The sequence below is a fragment of the Oncorhynchus clarkii genome, chromosome 10, assembly GCF_045791955.1.
Source record: "Oncorhynchus clarkii lewisi isolate Uvic-CL-2024 chromosome 10, UVic_Ocla_1.0, whole genome shotgun sequence".
NCBI lineage: Eukaryota > Metazoa > Chordata > Actinopteri > Salmoniformes > Salmonidae > Oncorhynchus > Oncorhynchus clarkii.
This window is the reverse complement of record NC_092156.1, coordinates 47,546,900-47,564,434: the sequence shown is the minus strand read 5'-3', so window position 1 is coordinate 47,564,434 and position 17,535 is coordinate 47,546,900. Positions and strand designations below refer to the sequence as shown.

Below are 17,535 nucleotides of genomic sequence, written 5' to 3'. Positions count from 1 at the left end.
ATATAAAATCATTTCTGGGTAACAATTAAGTACCTTACTGTGATTGTTTTAAATTAAATTGGTAAATAAGAAACAAAAAATAGCTCCTAGATAGATAGATAGAATTTTGCTTAGGACTGTCTGGGAGTAGTCTGAGTGGGGAGGGGAAAACAAAAAAATGAGTTCTTATTGGAACAGAAGTTTAGAACTCTTTCTTATTGGTCTATTAACTAATAATGTCAACCAGGCAGGGCAAACTCTGTCCCACCAAAACAGGAAAACATTTCAGGCAGTCTTTTCAAACAGCTCTTACACTAAAATGGCAATGTCATAATTTTCACAATTCTACAGTATTGTTCCAGCCTCGTCGCGTGGAAATATATATAAAACACGGGAGAATCACATTTTTGACTGCACTCGGCCTTTACAAGTCTACAGATCCCTGATATTTGCTCCTCATTCCTCTTGCCTCAGCCCCCACCTCCTACATCAACTGATCTGCTGTATTATTCCGGGATAAGTGATTACTTTTTGAGACGATGTTGAGGATTTACAATTCATTACCACTGTGGATGAGCAAAGCAGAGAGGGGATCAAGAAGCTGCACTGATGTGACACCTGGTCTAATAGACTGCTGAGACTGATGAGATTAAGGGTGTATCTCCCTCAAAGGATTACATCCTGACCCCTGGAAGCTTGTGAGCGTTATGGCTCAGAGAAGTTCTTTCTCTCGGATAACAATCTGAAAAGCCTTTGAGCAGCCTCATTGCACATTCTCAGGTTCTCTAAATAAATGTTTTTTTTTTTTGTACTCTTTCGATGACCAACATACTCAAAGCTAGAGGTACAATAGTATTGTTTACACTGAAATGCAGTTCTACTTGACAGCCAGAAGAGATAGTCAGACTATTTCAAGTGTATTGTCTTGCTTTCTGTTTTGATGGGGGACGCGCTGGCATCAGGATCCACATGGTCAATAGATAAGCAGTGTGTCTCTGTATGGGGAAAGTGAGATGCCTCATGAGATGGGATAGTATCATGGCACTTCAGACAGAAGATGCCTTTTTCTTCAACCACAGGAAGAAAAGCTCCATTCAAATAAAAGCCTTGGGCCAAAGATCTTCTTGCATGCAGCTATTTTTATATTTACAGGAACACAGGTGTAACATTATCTGACTGTGAAAAGTATGATATATCCAAGTGTGCAGTTTGTGACTAATTAGGGAATTAGCCACTCAACAGAACACCTTGTATTCCGTCATGACTCACGGCTCGTGGTAAAAATACACTCTCTGTGCATTAGTGCAATAGCATGCTTTCTTCATGGAATAGAAACGATTTTGGGTGTTCGTCTAATCACATTAGTCTATTAACCGTAGCCTACCCTTGTTGGTTAATACAACTACACTGAACAAAAATATAAACGCAACATGTAAAGTGCTTGTCCCGTGTTTCATGAGCTGAAATACAATGTGTTTACATCCCTGTTAGTGAGCATTTCTCCTTCTCAAAGATTATCCATCCACCTGACAGGGGTAGCATATCAGGAAGCTGATTAAACAGCATGATCATTACACAGGTGCACCTTGTGCTGGTGACAATAAAAGTGCACACAACACAATGCCACAGATGTCTCAAGTTTCGAGGGAGCATGCAATTAGCATGTTGACTGCAGGAATGTCCACCAGAGCTGTTGCCAGAGAATTTAATGTTAATGTCTCTACCATAAGCTGCCTCCAACGTTGTTTTAGAGAATTTGGCAGCACGTTCAACCGGTCTCACAACCACAGACCACCTGTAACCACGCTAGCCCAGGACCTCCACATCTGGCTTCTTCACCTGCAGGATCGGCTGAGACCAGCCACCCGGACAGCTGATGAAACTGTGGGTTCGCACAACCGAAGAATTTCTACACAAACTGTAAGAAACCATCTCTGGGAAGCACATCTGCGTGCTCGTCATCCTCACCAGGCTCTTGACCTGACTTCAGTTCGGCGTTGCAAATGCTCACCTTCGATGGCCACTGGGACCCTGGTGAAGTGTGCTCTTCACGGATGAATCCTGGTTTCAACTGTACCGGGCAGACGGCATATAGAATGAGCGGTTTGCTGATGTCAACGTTGTGAACAGCGTGCCCCATGGTGGTGGTGGGGTTATGGTATGGGAATGCATAATCTACGGACACAATTGCATTTTATGGAAGGCAATTTGAATGCACAAAGAGACCGTGACGAGATCCTGAGGTCCATTGTTGTGCCGTTCATCCACATCCGTCACCTCACGTTTCAGTATGATCATGCACGGCCCCATTTCTGAAGGAACTGTACACAATTCCTGGAAGCTGAAAATGTCTCAGTTCTTCCAAGGCCTTCATACTCACCAGACATGTCACCCATTGAGCATGTTTGGTTTGCTCTGGATCGTCATGTACGACAGCGTGTTCCGGTTCCCACCAATATCCAGCAACTTCGCACTGCTATTGAAGAGGAGTGGGACAACATACCACAGGCCACAATCTTTGCGAAGGTGATGTGTCGCCCTGCATGAGGCAAATGGTGGTCACACCAGATACTGACTGTTTTTTTGATCCACGCCCCTACCTTTATTTGAAGGTATCTGTGACCAACAGATGCACATCTGTATTCCCAGTCATGTGAAATCCATAGATTAGGACCTAATGAATGTATTTAAATTGACTGATTTCCTTATATGAACTGTAACTCAGTAACATCTTTGAAAGTGTTTCATGTTGTGTTTATATTGTGGTTCAGTGTATTTTAGAGTAATGCCCTGTTCTTTGCGTAGCATGGTATTCAATTAAAACGAAGACAGCTGCCAGTGAGATAAATAAAGAGTTGGCGTTGAGCTTTTGTCGATAGATAGCCTCGTACTCTTTTGGAAGTGTATAGCTACAGATGTGTGATTTTAATTTGAGCCAGTTTGCTACAACAGTCAAATAAACCTAAAGCAACAGGAAATGTTTATTATGAGTATTATAATCAGGCCGAATGGATATTTGTTGTACTGGTTACATTTTTCGTTAGGGCAAAACAAGGCTGACATTTTAAATTGAATATTACAATATTTCGAAGCCTTTTTAAACCTGGAATAGCCTATCATTTTGCATTTCCTTCTGTGCAGGAACATTCTCAGCAACAAAAGAGTGATCAAATTAAGAGCCTACATCTGTAGAGCTGCAAGCGAGAGCAGGAGAAACTGAAATCTGCAGGCGACTGATATTTATTGCCCATGTTTGCACTGACAAGGTGTGAGTGGGAGATCCAGAACAACTCTCCCCCGGCACCTTGAAATTACTCGTCCAGCGCCACCAACTCAGCAAGTGCTACCATGGTAGTTGAGAGCGGCAACTTAAATTTTAGCATCGATGACAGCTCCGGGACGAACCTCAGCCCGAAAGACAGTGTCCGCGACACTCTCACGTCCAGGGACCAGTCCGACCTTGGCAGGACAGGGCACACAGTGGTAGCCGTGTTTCTCGGTGTCATTTTCCTGTTAGGATTCCTCAGCAATTTATTCGTCCTTCTCGTCTTTGCGCGGTTTCAGGTGCTGAGGACGCCCATCAATCTCATCCTACTCAACATCAGTGTGAGCGACATGCTGGTGTGTATCTTCGGAACTCCCTTTAGTTTTGCCGCGAGCCTCTATGGCAGATGGCTCATTGGAGCCCACGGGTGCAAATGGTACGGTTTCGCCAACTCGCTTTTCGGTGAGTTGACTTGATGATCTATAAGCTTCCTATCCTATCCTATCCTATTCATACTGGTAACGTTTCAGAGAGACTGGAATCCGAGGGAGAAAAGTACGTAATCTCATGTTTCAACAGGTCCCCTCACGCCATGCTCTCTGCCCTGTGTGAGAGGTGCTACATGTAGTCTTAAATGTGATGGATGATGAATTAACATAACAGTAAATAAGCAACGAACAGTTTTGATCTTCGAGACACGCTACAGTCAGTCTGACTGGTAAAGAGACATACTGTATTTTGAGTCAAATGTTCCCGAGTCAAACCAGTCTTTCTTGATACATGTTTGTATTATTTTGTTATGTAGGCCTAAGTTTACTCTGTATTTTGTCCATAGCTCAACAATATACAAACTGTCAACATCATATTTAGCTGACTGGATTTTTTGCCACAGTGGGAATGATCAACATTGTGCTCTTGTGCATGCTCTGCATGCCTTTCATACACCAAATGGAGTAACCTGGGCTTGCTTAGGACTTAAAATGCTGACATCTGGAGACCGAGTGTAATTTATATTACAGGTTTTAGAGTGCAAGGGTATGAGTTAAGGATTGCAATGTGAAAACATTTACTTCCTCTATGATCAAGCATGTGAATGTGTGTGCCACATGCATTGCAATGGCCGATTGGTAATGTACTCCATGTAAACATTCTGGACAGTGTATTGCATAACCTTGGTGTTTGATGAAGTCCACAGCAAGAATGTATCGTTATGCTCACCACAGCTACAACTCTACCTCCATCCATTTCTCTGTGCAGGCATCGTTTCTCTAGTATCCCTGGCAATCCTCTCCTACGAGCGCTACTCCACAATATTGTGTTACACAAAGGCTGACCCGTCTGACTACAAGAAGGCCTGGCTGGCTATCGCGGGCGCCTGGCTCTACTCCTTGGTGTGGACGGTGCCACCTTTCTTTGGCTGGAGCAGCTACGGTCCAGAGGGGCCAGGCACCACGTGCTCAGTGCAGTGGCACCAGCGCTCTTCTGGGAACATCTCCTATGTCACCTGCCTCTTCATCTTCTGCCTTCTGCTTCCCCTGCTGCTCATGATGTTCTGCTATGGGAAGATCCTCTTTGCCATCCGTGGGGTGAGTCAGTGTCGTTGGTTCACGCTGTATGGATTATATTGATCATGGTGAGAATTTGGATGATGGTGGTGGGCATGCTTGCGAAGATTTATTTTACCTTTATTTAACTAGGCAAGTCAGTTAAGAAGAAATTCTTATTTTCAATGACGGAACAGTGGGTTAACTGCCTGTTCAGGGGCAGAACGACAGATATGTACCTTGCCAGCTCGGGGATTTGAACTTGCAACCTTTCGGTTACTAGTCCAACGCTACCCTAGGCTAGGCTAGGCTACCCTGCCGCCCCATGACAATGGACACAATGATAATCGTGTCAAGGTTGATTATGTCTCTTCGACTGCTTGTCCCGCACACAACGTCGTTGATGTGCTGAAGGAGTCTTCAAATAGCTTTGCCCTGAGTAAACATCTTCACCTCTCTCTGATGGCAGCATCTGTCTCTCAAAAAGCATATTTCATCTCCCTCTCCAGAGAGCCATCAATCTGCCACGGCCCTGTCCCAGACCGTTCCCCAAAGACTCCTCAGAGTGCTTCAGCTTGCTGCCTGACGTGTAAAAAACTGATTAAGATCGAGGCAGCGCAAATACATTTTTAAAAACGGTCCTTGAATTGCAAGACTTACACTCTCTTTCCTATCATGTCTCTGATGTGTCACTGAAGGGAATTTTTGCACACCTCCTAATGTGTTTTGTTAATAAATAAATAAAAATAAACTAGACTATGTAGCCTTTATGGCTGTGTGATCTTTATGGCTGTGTGATCTTTATGGCTGTGTGATCTTTATGGCTGTGTGATCTTTAGGACTGTGTGCTCTTTAGGGCTGTGTGATCTTTAGGGCGGTGTGATCTTTAGGAATGTGTGATCTTTACGGCTGCGTGATCTTTAGGGTGGTGTGATCTGTATGACTGTGATCTTTATGGCAGCGTGATCTTTAGGAGTGTGCGATCTTTAGGGCGGTGTGATCTTTATGGCTGTGTGATCTTTAGGACTGTGTGATCTTTAGGACTGTGTGATCTTTAGGACTGTGTGATCTTTAGGACTGTGTGATCTTTTGGACTGTGTGATCTTTCGGACTGTGTGATCTTCAGGACTGTGTGATCACAGCAGAATGAATAGATTCCACATGTTATGGTGAAATGTTAGACAGAGAAAATAATTGAAAAAGCAGGAAGTGGAAATGTCTCAATGTTTATATAGCAGACCTTAGTTAAATATATTAGCAAGAAATCCTTGAACCACAGGTTCAGTCCATTGAAACAATTTATCATGTTGGGACAGCTGTGAAATTCTAGTGGCCAACATCATTAAGGCTAATTTCTGCCAGCTTGCAGTCCTCACTCTGAAAGCGAGGCAGGCTTACTAGTCCACCTTTCCACTAGTGCAATAGTGAGACATTTGGGACATAAACAAATGAAAACATAAAGGATGCTTGACTCTCACACATTTTTTGTGAAAGAATATATAGAAGATGAGTAACAGCGGTTGTGGCAATGGCACCGTCTGTCTTTCCTCCAGGGGGGGGAAATATGCTTAGAGGGGTCAGGTTTACAACAGGCTGTCAGCCTTAACTCAAATGTGGCTCATCCACAACACGGTGCCCTTTGAGGTGGTGTCCTTCGCCTTGTGGCGGAAGGTTGGGCGGGAGACGGGGAGAGCTGAGTTTGATTGAGATAGCTGCTGATGCAACCTGTCTGAAAGTCGTCCGTCTTGGTGGCCAGAGCTCGTATAGGTCTCATGAATGAATCATCCCGGGGATTATTTTTAATCCAGATTGAATGTGTCTATCATTGGTCACTAATGACGACAACCTGTGGTACCGCTGGCTTCCTTGTTTTTATACCCATGTCACACAGAGGACAAGGACAAGACAACATCAGAAGTGTTTTGTAGAAGACTGACTGCCGTAGAGGACATTCTGAAACCAAACGCTCGGAGGAGTACCTACCCATATTGCCTGCCCTATATCCTAACATAAACGTATAAGTCTTTGTTCACTCTCCTTTCATTCAGATCGATATTCCCTCTGGCCATTTAGGAACACGTTTTCTTGGCGTTGGGCCACAAATGCATGCCGCTTGGGTATGATTTTGAGCACCAGTTTTGCTACGCTTATACAATGTAGACCTACTGTGGTTTTATGCATTAGGCAGTCTTCAGTACAGCTTGACTTTCTCAGCAAATCCGTAGGACTCAATAATGACTGCGCTGTAGGTGGCTGACAAGTTGTAATGACAGCAGAAATTGACACGAGGTTGTTGATTTACCCCCCCCCCCCCCCCTTCCAGTGTGCCGTATATTTGTTGTGGTTCGATTATTAAGATGAGGGAGTACTTTTCATTCATGTAAACAAGTTGAGATATCTTTTAGCCAGATTTCTCTGTCTCAGACACGTTTTCTTATTTGATGAAAAATGCGACAACATTTGGTTACTAGGTAGTCTACATCTGCGTTGCTAAATTGTAATTGATGGGGGGGTAATATTATTCCACATCCATCAACAAGAAGTTATCTCCACCCCACTATTCTCATCATTACCTATAGTTTACCCTACAGGGAGAACACTATCAGTTAAATGCAGCATATGGAATTATTTATGGATTTCATGGGAATACTTGTGCAGGAAAACATTGGAGGTCATGACATCATCGTTTCTTAAGTGGGCAAACAGAATATGTATAGACTTCAAGGAGTAAATCAATGATCGTATAGTTTTACTGCACAACGGGGACTGATGCGCATCTCAGAATCGGTGTTGTTTTCTATCATTTAACCATTAGATTTTCAGGACTCGAGACTATTCCATGGAGATTTGGCCACCACCCTTTAGCCATTATTAACCATGACCTCTAGCTTCTATGCCTGTTTTTTTTTTAGGTTAGAGCTCACACCCTATGACTGCCTGTGTAATGGTTATATGATTTCCCTGCGTAAACATGAAATAAGCGTGTTTTATGCGTTCATTCCCTGACATACTGAAATCACGAGGTAGCCTTCACACTGCTGTCACTGTGACCTAAACCTGACCACTGAGAATGTTAATGACCCGATGGTAGTGAGGCTTTGGTACAGGGTTTTGTAAGTAACTTGAAAAAAAATGTGTTCTCTCCTCAGGTAGCCAAAATCAACCAGTCGTCTGCACAGCGGCGGGAGACCCATGTGTTGGTGATGGTTGTCTCCATGGTGTCCTGCTACCTGCTGTGCTGGATGCCCTACGGGGTGGTGGCTCTGCTGGCCACCTTCGGCCAGGTTGGCCTGGTCAGCCCCACCACAAGCATTGTCCCCTCCATCCTTGCCAAAAGTAGCACCTTTCTCAACCCTGTCATATATGGGCTTTTAAATAACCAGGTAACGGCTTATCAACGGGACACTGGCCATTTTTCTACTTCTTAGTGATCTGAAATGGAAATGGGGAAAAACCTTTAACGTCAGTACTCCGTTATTACACAGTGGACGCATTGATGATGTCATGTGTGCCAGTTCTACAGGTGCTTCCTGGCCTTCATGAGCTGTGGGTCAGAGGCAGCAGGCAGCCACACCCTCCACACCCTGCCCAGCAGCCGAGTGGTTGGCCCTAATGGCAACTCTCCAGCCCCAGAGGAGCCTGGTACACGCAAGCCTCTGGACGGCAGTGGGACCTCCTCGAAGACTCAGACACGTGGCCAGCAGAGAGAGAAACGTGACCTGGTCCTGGTTGTGCACTACACCCCTTGAGGAACAGAGGTATTTTGGGCCGTGGAGAAAAAGCCCACTCCCCTGCTCATAAGAGCCTAAACACATGGTGCCCCACACTGCAACATATGATATGATAGAGGAAGTTATCTATTCGGCTGCAAACTGGAGATACATTAAGTATCTCTCTTTTCGTTAGATGGTGTAATTTGTCACCTGGATGTGTAAATGCTCTGTCATTTATATCGCAGCAACCTTTTCCTTCACCCTGCGGTTGAGTGTGTGCTGTTCGGCCACAAGGTGGCAGCCTGCAGTAACATTGACCTTTGCTGGAGTCTGTAGAGATAAAAAACATTCATCCGTCTTAGTAAGATCTCCTGTATATAGTCTTTGTACCAAGTGGTCGGTGAGTTGATGTGGCTGCAGAACTTGATGGCAGTGTTTCCGATGTAGATTATGAGATGGCAAGCCATTGTTCATCACGGGTTCTCTCTCTCACATGTAACTAGAACCCGGATGCCTTGTTGTGTACGCATGTTCAAACACAGTAACATTCAACGCTCCCACTATTCATGTTGAGAATCACCATTCTTTTACAAGATGGTTGTCACATTATAAGGGGCTCCTAACCTTTTCTTCATCTATGAACATTGTTACACTTTGACATTGAGTTATCATTGATGTGGTGACCTGTTTAATAAAGATGTTTTACAAAGATCATGTGTAAAGGAAGATTCAGTGTTATTTGGACGTCACACTGCTGAAAGGCTGCCCGCTGCATCTCCTTTTCACCACTAGATGGCACCACGAGTCCCAATGGGCTTTTATCACTTCAATGAACCACACCTCAAAATGGAATGCCACGAGCAGAGTCATTGATTGGGCCAGTGCTCTGAGCCCAGCAGGTGGTCAGGGGTAGATGTGTACCTTACTAGCCTGGAGGCTTGGTCTGGCAATGAGAGGAGAGACAGTTGAAAAGTAATGAAGGGAAGTAGACACAAATGCATGCACGCACACACAGAGACGGGGGAAAAATGACTTTGGAATCAGAAAAGCGGAGCGACATTTTGGAATGAATGATGAGGACCTATAATGTTTTACAAATAGTTAATTTTTCTCTTTCTCATCGGTCTTCAGATAACCAACTAATAGTTGACTATAAACGGTTTTGTGAATGCTAGGTCTCTTTAACTTCCCTTCCCTCCTCGTCCGCCTCAACTGTAGATGGAATTTCATATTTATTCATCAGTTTCTCCTCTCCCAAGTTTTCCAAAGAGGTGGAAGATTAATTTTTGTTTAGTTGAGTGAGTATGAGAGATGAGCCAGTAGGCGGTCTTAGTCTGTGACTGGTTAGGCCCCTCACCTCCTCCTACCCCCCCTGGCTGTTTCCATGGTTGCAGGGTCAGGGGCCCTCCTGCTGGGCCCTGATCCAAGACAGGCCAGCACCTCAGCAGGGGCGCAGTTACTGCAGGCTCGAGTCTGTCACCACAACCTTCACCACCACCACCACCATGGCTGACTGCTCCTCTCCTATGACAGGAGTCTCCTCGGAACAGTGTCGTGGAGGGCAATGAGGATGATTATGGTGAAGAGGAAGCAAGAGAACAGGGAAGATGAAGATATGGGGGAATTTTGGAAATCCCCCCAAAAAATTGAAATCAAATATGTGGCAAGCATGACTACTCAATCGCTTGTGAAATTGGAAATTGCGGTGATGTTACTGAGTACACATTTTATACTTGTGAGGTTGTCCCGCAGAACCGACAGGAAGTCTGTTGACATTGGCACAGCCAGGCTATTCTTTAGAAATCAACACGACTAGACCCCCTCAACGATGACACAGACACTTGCGTGACAAAGGGCCGTTGGAAAATGCTTATATGGCTTGATCCTCTTAGAACGTAGTGCGAGCTAAGCCAGCAGATCTAGACGAATAGAGCTGAAGGGTAGGTTGAGGAGGTGAGTAACTGTTGTGTGCCCGTTCAAGGCCAACAGGAAAATAAACACTTGGAATAGATAATACATGAAAGGTGCAGTGCATTGATTTAAATATGGGTTCTCTCTGCTCCCGTGCTCATCGTCAAAATTGCATTAATTCTAATAATCTGATAAAGGATATCTGGGTATTTCAACACAATTTCTTCATTTTCTAAGCAGACGATATCTCATAGGCTATACTGAGAGCAGATTAGTGTACGGATCTACACAATGTACAGCATCGTGATAAATAAACAGGGAAGGCAAAATTAAAGTAGTACCAATTTATTGGCCATTTTGGGATACACTGCACCGATGGAATCCTTTCCAACAAATCAACGAGCCATAAAATAAAGGCCACCATTTTTTGTTTGTTTTTAAAGGTCAGATTTATGTAATTTATTATTATATTCTTCCTGATATTTATGAAACTTTTGCCTTGTTCTATGGTAGTTTACATTTAGCTTTCATTTAATTTTTGAATTCCAGCGGGGAAAACAACAGATGCCTACTTGAGTCTAAATCTGATGCTAGTTTTGACGAACTGAACAACATACTAGTCCTGTACCAGATGTATTTAAATTGCTTGTTTAAAACCTTTCCCTTGACGTTCAACTGAAAACTTTCAGATTATTTTGTGTCTTGTGGGCAGTAATGGGTTGTTAACTTTAGCATTGTCCTCAAACACTGGATGTGGGAGTCATTTAGCAAAAGGTAGGTTACGACTCCAGAATCTAAAAAAATAAACGTCTAAACATCTATACAAATGGATCTTATCTTACCTAAGTTATTAGACTCAACATCGTATAAAATGCCCATAAACATATTTCTTACTAAAGTTGACTCAAGTTGCATGCCTCTTAGAAATATAATTTGTATTTGATTTATTTATATCCATAAATGTATACACCAACATTATAATACGTTCCAACAAAAATACAATGAAATAAATGATATTATAAACGGTATATTTTAAGATAGAGAAATAAAGCCATTCATTTTTATGCTGTTCTTTTCTAAAGGCGACATGGAATGTCGACCACAGTAGAAATATTGTTTTCTGTCTGAAAACGGATTCTGACAAAATAGCTCAAATAGGCTAGCGCTAGCCTATCAACAATGCAAATAGGCCTATACTGTTCAACTCTATTTATTAATATATTTCCTCGGTCATCTGCTTTCCTTCTTTCTTTTTATACATTTGGTTTCTATAGGCCTATTTGACTTTTGCTTATTAATTTCGTATATTTTTCTTTCATCATGTATTCATTTATTTGTCTATTTATCAGTAGCCCATAGGCTTATACAGAGAGGCCTGTCTATTAATTTAAAGGCTTTGCGTGGCTCACATTTTCCTCTGTTATACAGTCAATGTGTAGGCCAGGGATAAGACTTTTCCAAACATTTGGCAGGGATGACACAGAATAGAAATTACTCCAAAATTACAACATTTTATGATGGCGCCTTTAAAGCGTAACACCCAAGGCAATGCATAGGCCTATACCCTGTGTTTTCTATAACTTTGTTGAAAACTTGGCAAACGTAGTCCGATAGGCCTGTGTTCCTAATTCTATTGACGTTTTAGTGTTTACACTTGGACAGTTAACCCTTTCAAACGTACCATTCAACCAAATCGGTTGAGAGATCCTCTTTAAATATTGACTTATGACGCTTGACCAGCAGCATGGATGTTTTTGTCGAGTCTTTGATGGTTGAGGATGTAGGTCTACACGGAGCTGGTGGCGTGGACGACTCATATCCAGACGTTCCCGTTGGGGAGTTCTCGGAGGTTTGAGATTTGTGAACCTACGAAGTGAGAACATGTATTGTACATTTGATCATGTAAAACTGTTTTTTTTTTTATTGATCCAATTGAGAAACAAAAAATGCCTATGTGGTCCTTCCGTTGTTTCTGTAATATTTTGTGTGTGTTAAAAAAAACATTGAAATAACAATGAAGAAACGTGATTTCTAGGTCATATAGGCCTACAGGTAACTGCCAAAATAATGGAAACACTTGAGTGACTGAGGGATAAAACGTCTATTGAAAGCAGTTGAGTTAATTAAGCAATTAACGTCCCATCATGCTTAGGATAAAGTATAAAAATGCTGGGCAGGCCATTACTTTAGATAGGATGGCAATGCTCCCATCCATAAGGCAGGAGCGGTCACAATGGTTTAATGAGCATGAAAACGATGTAAACCATATGCCACGGTTGTCTCAGTCGCCAGATCTTAACCCAATTGAACACTTATGGGAGATTCTGGAGCGGTGCCTGAGACAGCGTTTTCCACCACCATCAACTAAACACTAAATTATGAAATTTATCGTGGAAGAATGGTGTCGCAACCCCCAGACACTCTATGCCAAGGTTAATTCAAGCTGTTCTGTCTCCTGATGGCCTAACGCCCCTTTGACACTTTATGTTGGTGTTTCCTTTATTTTGGCAGTTACCGTACGTTTGCATTCATTCTCCAGAAAAAAATGGCTTACCTTCGAGTGTTTCCTCAGAGAGCTGGGATGAGTGTAGGCCTTGTCGCACAGCTTGCAGATGTATGGCTTGTCTGAGGTATGAACGTGCATGTGTTTTTTTCTGTCGCTGCTATTTGCGAACCGCCTGTCGCAGCCTTCGAATTCGCATTTGAAGGGCTTCTCACCTGCCAAAGAAAATGTGTAGCCTATTTTTAACACAGACGTGGAGTTCAGAAATTGTAATGCGTTGTAGGTCAAAATTGCAGTTGGATAGGCCTATTGACTGGTAATTGGCCCAAGTTGGACCCATAGCATTGTAACTTCCACCAAGTTCAAATGAAACATTAAATATTGTGTGTTATAAGCCGGTTGGTTTTATAGCATGTATGGCTGGCTCATTACCCGTATGAATCCTTTTATGTATTTTCAAATTTTCCGACCTGGCAAACATTTTCCCACAGCCATGAAAGGGGCAATTGAATGGCTTTTCTCCAGTGTGTACACGAATGTGGTTGACTAATTTATACTTCGCTTTAAAAGATTTGCCTTCTCTCGGACAATCCTCCCAAAAGCAAGTATGCAGACTCTGGTCTGGACCGCCGACGTGATCCATGGAGACGTGCGTAACCAGCTCGGACATACAGCAAAACATCTTGCCGCAGGTTTTTTGGAGTTGATTCGTCTGATTCGCATCTATCCATTTACAAGTGACATCCTGCTTAGAGTGCTGTCGCATGTATCGAAAGAAAGCACCGTGACCAGTCTGTGTTGTCACTCTCATGCCCATGTCCACATTGTGATCAAAGTGGAGCTGGGTATCACTGAAATGCGGGTGCGGGCTCGAGACAGGTTGATGCGGATCTGCTCCCACGAATATGTCTCCCCGTGTACCCAAATGCGCCCTGCTATTCGCCATGTATCCATTTGGGAATGCGCTCTGTTCACCTATAGATGAAAAGATAGTGTGCGCTCGGTTTTCAGAGATCCTTGGGGGAATTCGCACACTTCCTGTTGCGGTGCGGCTTAAAAATCCGTGTCGAGTATCTCTTGCTGCGGAATCGGCAATGTCTGGAGTGCGATAGGTAAACGTAATATTCCTGGAATCGATAGCTCTGTATCCATGTGAACCGATGTGCCCTCCGCAGTGGCTTCCTAGCGCAGCTGCGTATCCGGAGACTTGGGGAATAAACTGGGACTTCTGTGCGGGGGCAATGAAATTGAAGGCTGCGAAGTGAGAGGTCTCTCCATACGGTCTGATCCCTAACCGAACGTCGTTGTCCCCCGGTTCATGTTGTCTTGGTATTCCAACGCCCCCGACAACAAGCGCGGAGAATTGCGCACCATCGTCAACTAGCTTGGTCATTGAAGCACAGAAGATGGAAAACAATACGGAAACCTTTTACAGCTTCATAACAGCCAAATGGTCTCCAACATGGCCATACTGCGCGAAAATCGTATGTATGCTTCCAATCTGTTAAATGTTGGCTAACCCACAACATTCATTGAAACCAAGCTTTTCAGAGGGTACAAAGTGAGAGGGGGTCAAACTCCTAACACTTTCGATTACGTAGGCTATAGTAGCCTAAATGTATTTGGTCGATTCAAGTCAATCACTCCACCAATACGACAACGGCAGCACCCATACAGTAACCAATGACATCCAAGATAACCTCTTGGCACGTGATTTTTCGCACAGTGAATTCATTGACAAGCTATTTCCTCATTGCAAATTGGTAGCCTGCATGTCCCATAAGCGTCTGTAGTGACACCAAACCCGGCCAGCTCTCCTATTTCTTCTCTATCAAAAAGTGTACCTTTATTCCCATGTCTTCCATGACTCTGCTTTGCGTCATTGCTATACGCTTGACCCTAATTACCACCACTACCTGCAATGATGCTGCTGCTGCTTTAGATCGGCAATGTTTGGAATTTCAGTATTGGGTAATTCAACCAAACCCGCACTGAGGTATTTACACCGTAACCTCTCACGTGTTACCGGACAGATCTTTAAGCACATGCCCACGAAAATGCCTCCAAATAAATATTACATTCGTGCCGGTTGCAAAATGATAACACTGAACCAAAATATAAACGCAACATGCAACTATTAAAACGATTTGACTGAGTTACAGTTCATATAAGGAAGCCAGTCAATTAAAATAAATAAATTAGGCTCTAATCTATGGCTTTCACATGACTTGGAATAAATATATGCATTTGTTGGTCACAGATACTTTTTTTTAAAGGTGTAAGGGCTTGATTCAGAAAACCAGTCAGTATCTGGTATGACCACCATTTGCCTCATGCAGCAGGACACATCTCCTTCGCATAGAGTTGATCAGGCTGATTGTGGAATGTTGTCCCACTCCTCTTCAAAAGTCTGTGCGTAGTTGCTGGATATTGGCGGGACTTGGATCACACTTTCGTACACGTCAATCCAGAACATCCCAAACATGCTCAGCGGGTGACATGTCTGGCTTCCAGGAATTGTGTACAGATCCTTGCGACATGGGGCTGTGCATTATCATGCTGGAACATGAGCTGATGGCAGCGGATTAATAGCACGACAATGGGCCTCATGATCTCGTCACGCTATCTCTGTGCATTCAAATTGCCATCCATAAAATGCAATTGTGTTCATTGTCCGTAGCTTATGCCTGCCCATACCATAACCCCACCTCCACCATGGGACACTGTTCACAACATTGACAAGGGGCCATAGGCTACCTTGCGACATGGGGCTGTGCACTATCATGCTGAAACATGAGGTGATGGCGGGGGATGAATGGCACTACAAAAGGCCTCAAGATCTCGTCACAGTATCTCTGTGCATTCAAACTGCCATCCATAAAATGCAATTGTGTTCATTGTCCCTAGCTTATGCCTGCCCGTACCAACACCCCACCTCCACCATGGGGCACTCTGTCCACAACGTTGACATCAGCAAACCGCTCTCCCACACAACCCATACAAGATCATTCAATGATTTTAAAAAAAATACAAATTACAGGACATCATTTATTTTCAGTTCACATTGACAACACAAAACAAAATAAATTGAAAACAGACAAGATAACCACGTAGGAGTAAACATTGAGGTTTACCAAGAGGGTAGAATATTATTGTAAAATGTAGCATTTCACAACCTCAAATGTTTTGACTGCAGAGGAACACAAATAAGCATATCTGAAGAATAAAAAAGGTCCTTCACTTCCTTTTACTCTGATGACCTTAGAGGAAAAAAATTGAAGTTCCTGTATTTGAAGTCTTCAAATTGAGGAATTTAAAAACTGTATGTTTGAAAGAGAGTTGAAACGGGATTCATGCGTGAAGAGCACACTTCTCCAGCGTACCAGTGGCCATCGAAAGGTGAACATTTGCCCACTGAAGTCGGTTACGACGCCGAACAGCAGAAGACCCTGGTGAGGACGACGAGCACGGGCATGAGATTCCCTGAGATGGTTGCTGACAGTTTGTGTGGAGGTCCTGGGCTGGCGTGGTTACATGTGGTCTGCGGTTGTGAGGCCGGTTGGATGTAATGCCACAAATTCTCTAAAACGACATTGGAGGCTTCTTATAGTAGAACAATTAACATTCGATTCACTGACAGCAGCTCTGGTGGACATTCCTGCAGTCAGCATGCCAATTGTACGCTCCCTCAAAACTTGAGACATCTGTGGCATTGTGTTGTGTGACAAAACTGCACATTTTAAAGTGGCCTTTTATTGTCCCCAGCACAAGGTGCACCTGTGTAATGAGCATGCTGTTTAATCAGCTTCTTGATATGCCACATCTGTCAGGTGGATGGATTATCTTGGCAAATGAGAAATGCTCACTAACAGGAATGTAAACAAATTTGTGCACAACATTTGAGAGAAAAAAGCTTTTTGTGCATGTGGAACATTTCTGGGATCTTTTATGAAACCAACTCTTTGCATGTTGCGTTTATGTTTTTGTTCACTGTACATACAAATATCTGGGACGTTTGATCCCCCCCATGCATGTTTGCAGAATTCATAATAACACAAGTAGCCTATCAATTGTGTAAATATGTGTTATTTTCTGAATTTATAGACAGGCCCCAATAGATGAATCGCCCTGTGTCCGAAAAACCGAGATAATTGCTATCTTAAGCTACTGTTTAACACACTGTTTAACATTTCATGTATTTATGCAACAATATATTATTGAATATTTTATCACCAATCATTTACACGTAATTTGAAAGGACTGTTTATGTGCGCATAGGCCTAAAAAAAAGGGACATTTCAGGGAGGTTTTATGTAGCGTGAGGTTTAGACTATATTTGTTTATCCCAAGAATCACTTCTGTTTCAGAGCAATTGAGCAATTTCATCCAGTTTTGCTGCCACGTGTAGGTTACAGTGGTAGGCTATAACCGTGTGACCAGACAGTTAAAAATTCAAACAAACAAAATTAAAATATGCCTTAGGGGCGGGCTATGGTTAGCTGAATGACTATAGTTACTAAAAAAAATGTTTTTGCTGTTGTATTGGCCTATTATCATAGTTTTTACCTACATAAAGTTCAATATCACCCTGAACCACAATTTCAATAAATCTAGCCTAAG

At 43.1% G+C, this 17,535-nt stretch overlaps 2 protein-coding genes across 2 annotated transcripts; one reads left to right on the top strand and one right to left on the bottom strand.

Moving 5' to 3' along the window:
* Positions 1-3,327: 3,327 nt before the first annotated feature.
* On the top strand, positions 3,328-8,537 carry LOC139419604 (pinopsin-like). The gene is made up of 4 exons (XM_071169580.1): positions 3,328-3,706; positions 4,502-4,830; positions 7,938-8,171; positions 8,304-8,537. Exons 1-4 carry the CDS (start codon positions 3,328-3,330, stop codon positions 8,535-8,537), a joined length of 1,176 nt encoding a protein of 391 aa, XP_071025681.1.
* Positions 8,538-11,633: 3,096 nt separating this feature from the next.
* LOC139419603 (zinc finger protein ZIC 3-like) lies at positions 11,634-14,308 on the bottom strand. Its single transcript, XM_071169579.1, has 3 exons — positions 13,348-14,308; positions 12,967-13,130; positions 11,634-12,278 (listed from the first exon to the last, which is right to left on the bottom strand). Exons 1-3 carry the CDS (start codon positions 14,306-14,308, stop codon positions 12,084-12,086), a joined length of 1,320 nt encoding a protein of 439 aa, XP_071025680.1. The 3' UTR covers positions 11,634-12,083.
* Between the last annotated feature and the right edge of the window lie 3,227 nt (positions 14,309-17,535).

Coding starts and splice junctions, on each gene's coding strand:
- LOC139419603 (XM_071169579.1), bottom strand. CDS start 14,308: ATGACCAAGCTAGTTGACGATGGTGCGCAATTCTCCGCGCTTGTTGTC. Junction 13,131..13,347: donor ACATAAAAGGATTCATACGG/GTAATGAGCCAG, acceptor TTTCTTTGGCAG/GTGAGAAGCCCTTCAAATGC. Junction 12,279..12,966: donor CTCTGAGGAAACACTCGAAG/GTAAGCCATTTT, acceptor CTCACTTCGTAG/GTTCACAAATCTCAAACCTC.
- LOC139419604 (XM_071169580.1), top strand. CDS start 3,328: ATGGTAGTTGAGAGCGGCAACTTAAATTTTAGCATCGATGACAGCTCC. Junction 3,707..4,501: donor TTTCGCCAACTCGCTTTTCG/GTGAGTTGACTT, acceptor TTCTCTGTGCAG/GCATCGTTTCTCTAGTATCC. Junction 4,831..7,937: donor TCCTCTTTGCCATCCGTGGG/GTGAGTCAGTGT, acceptor TTCTCTCCTCAG/GTAGCCAAAATCAACCAGTC.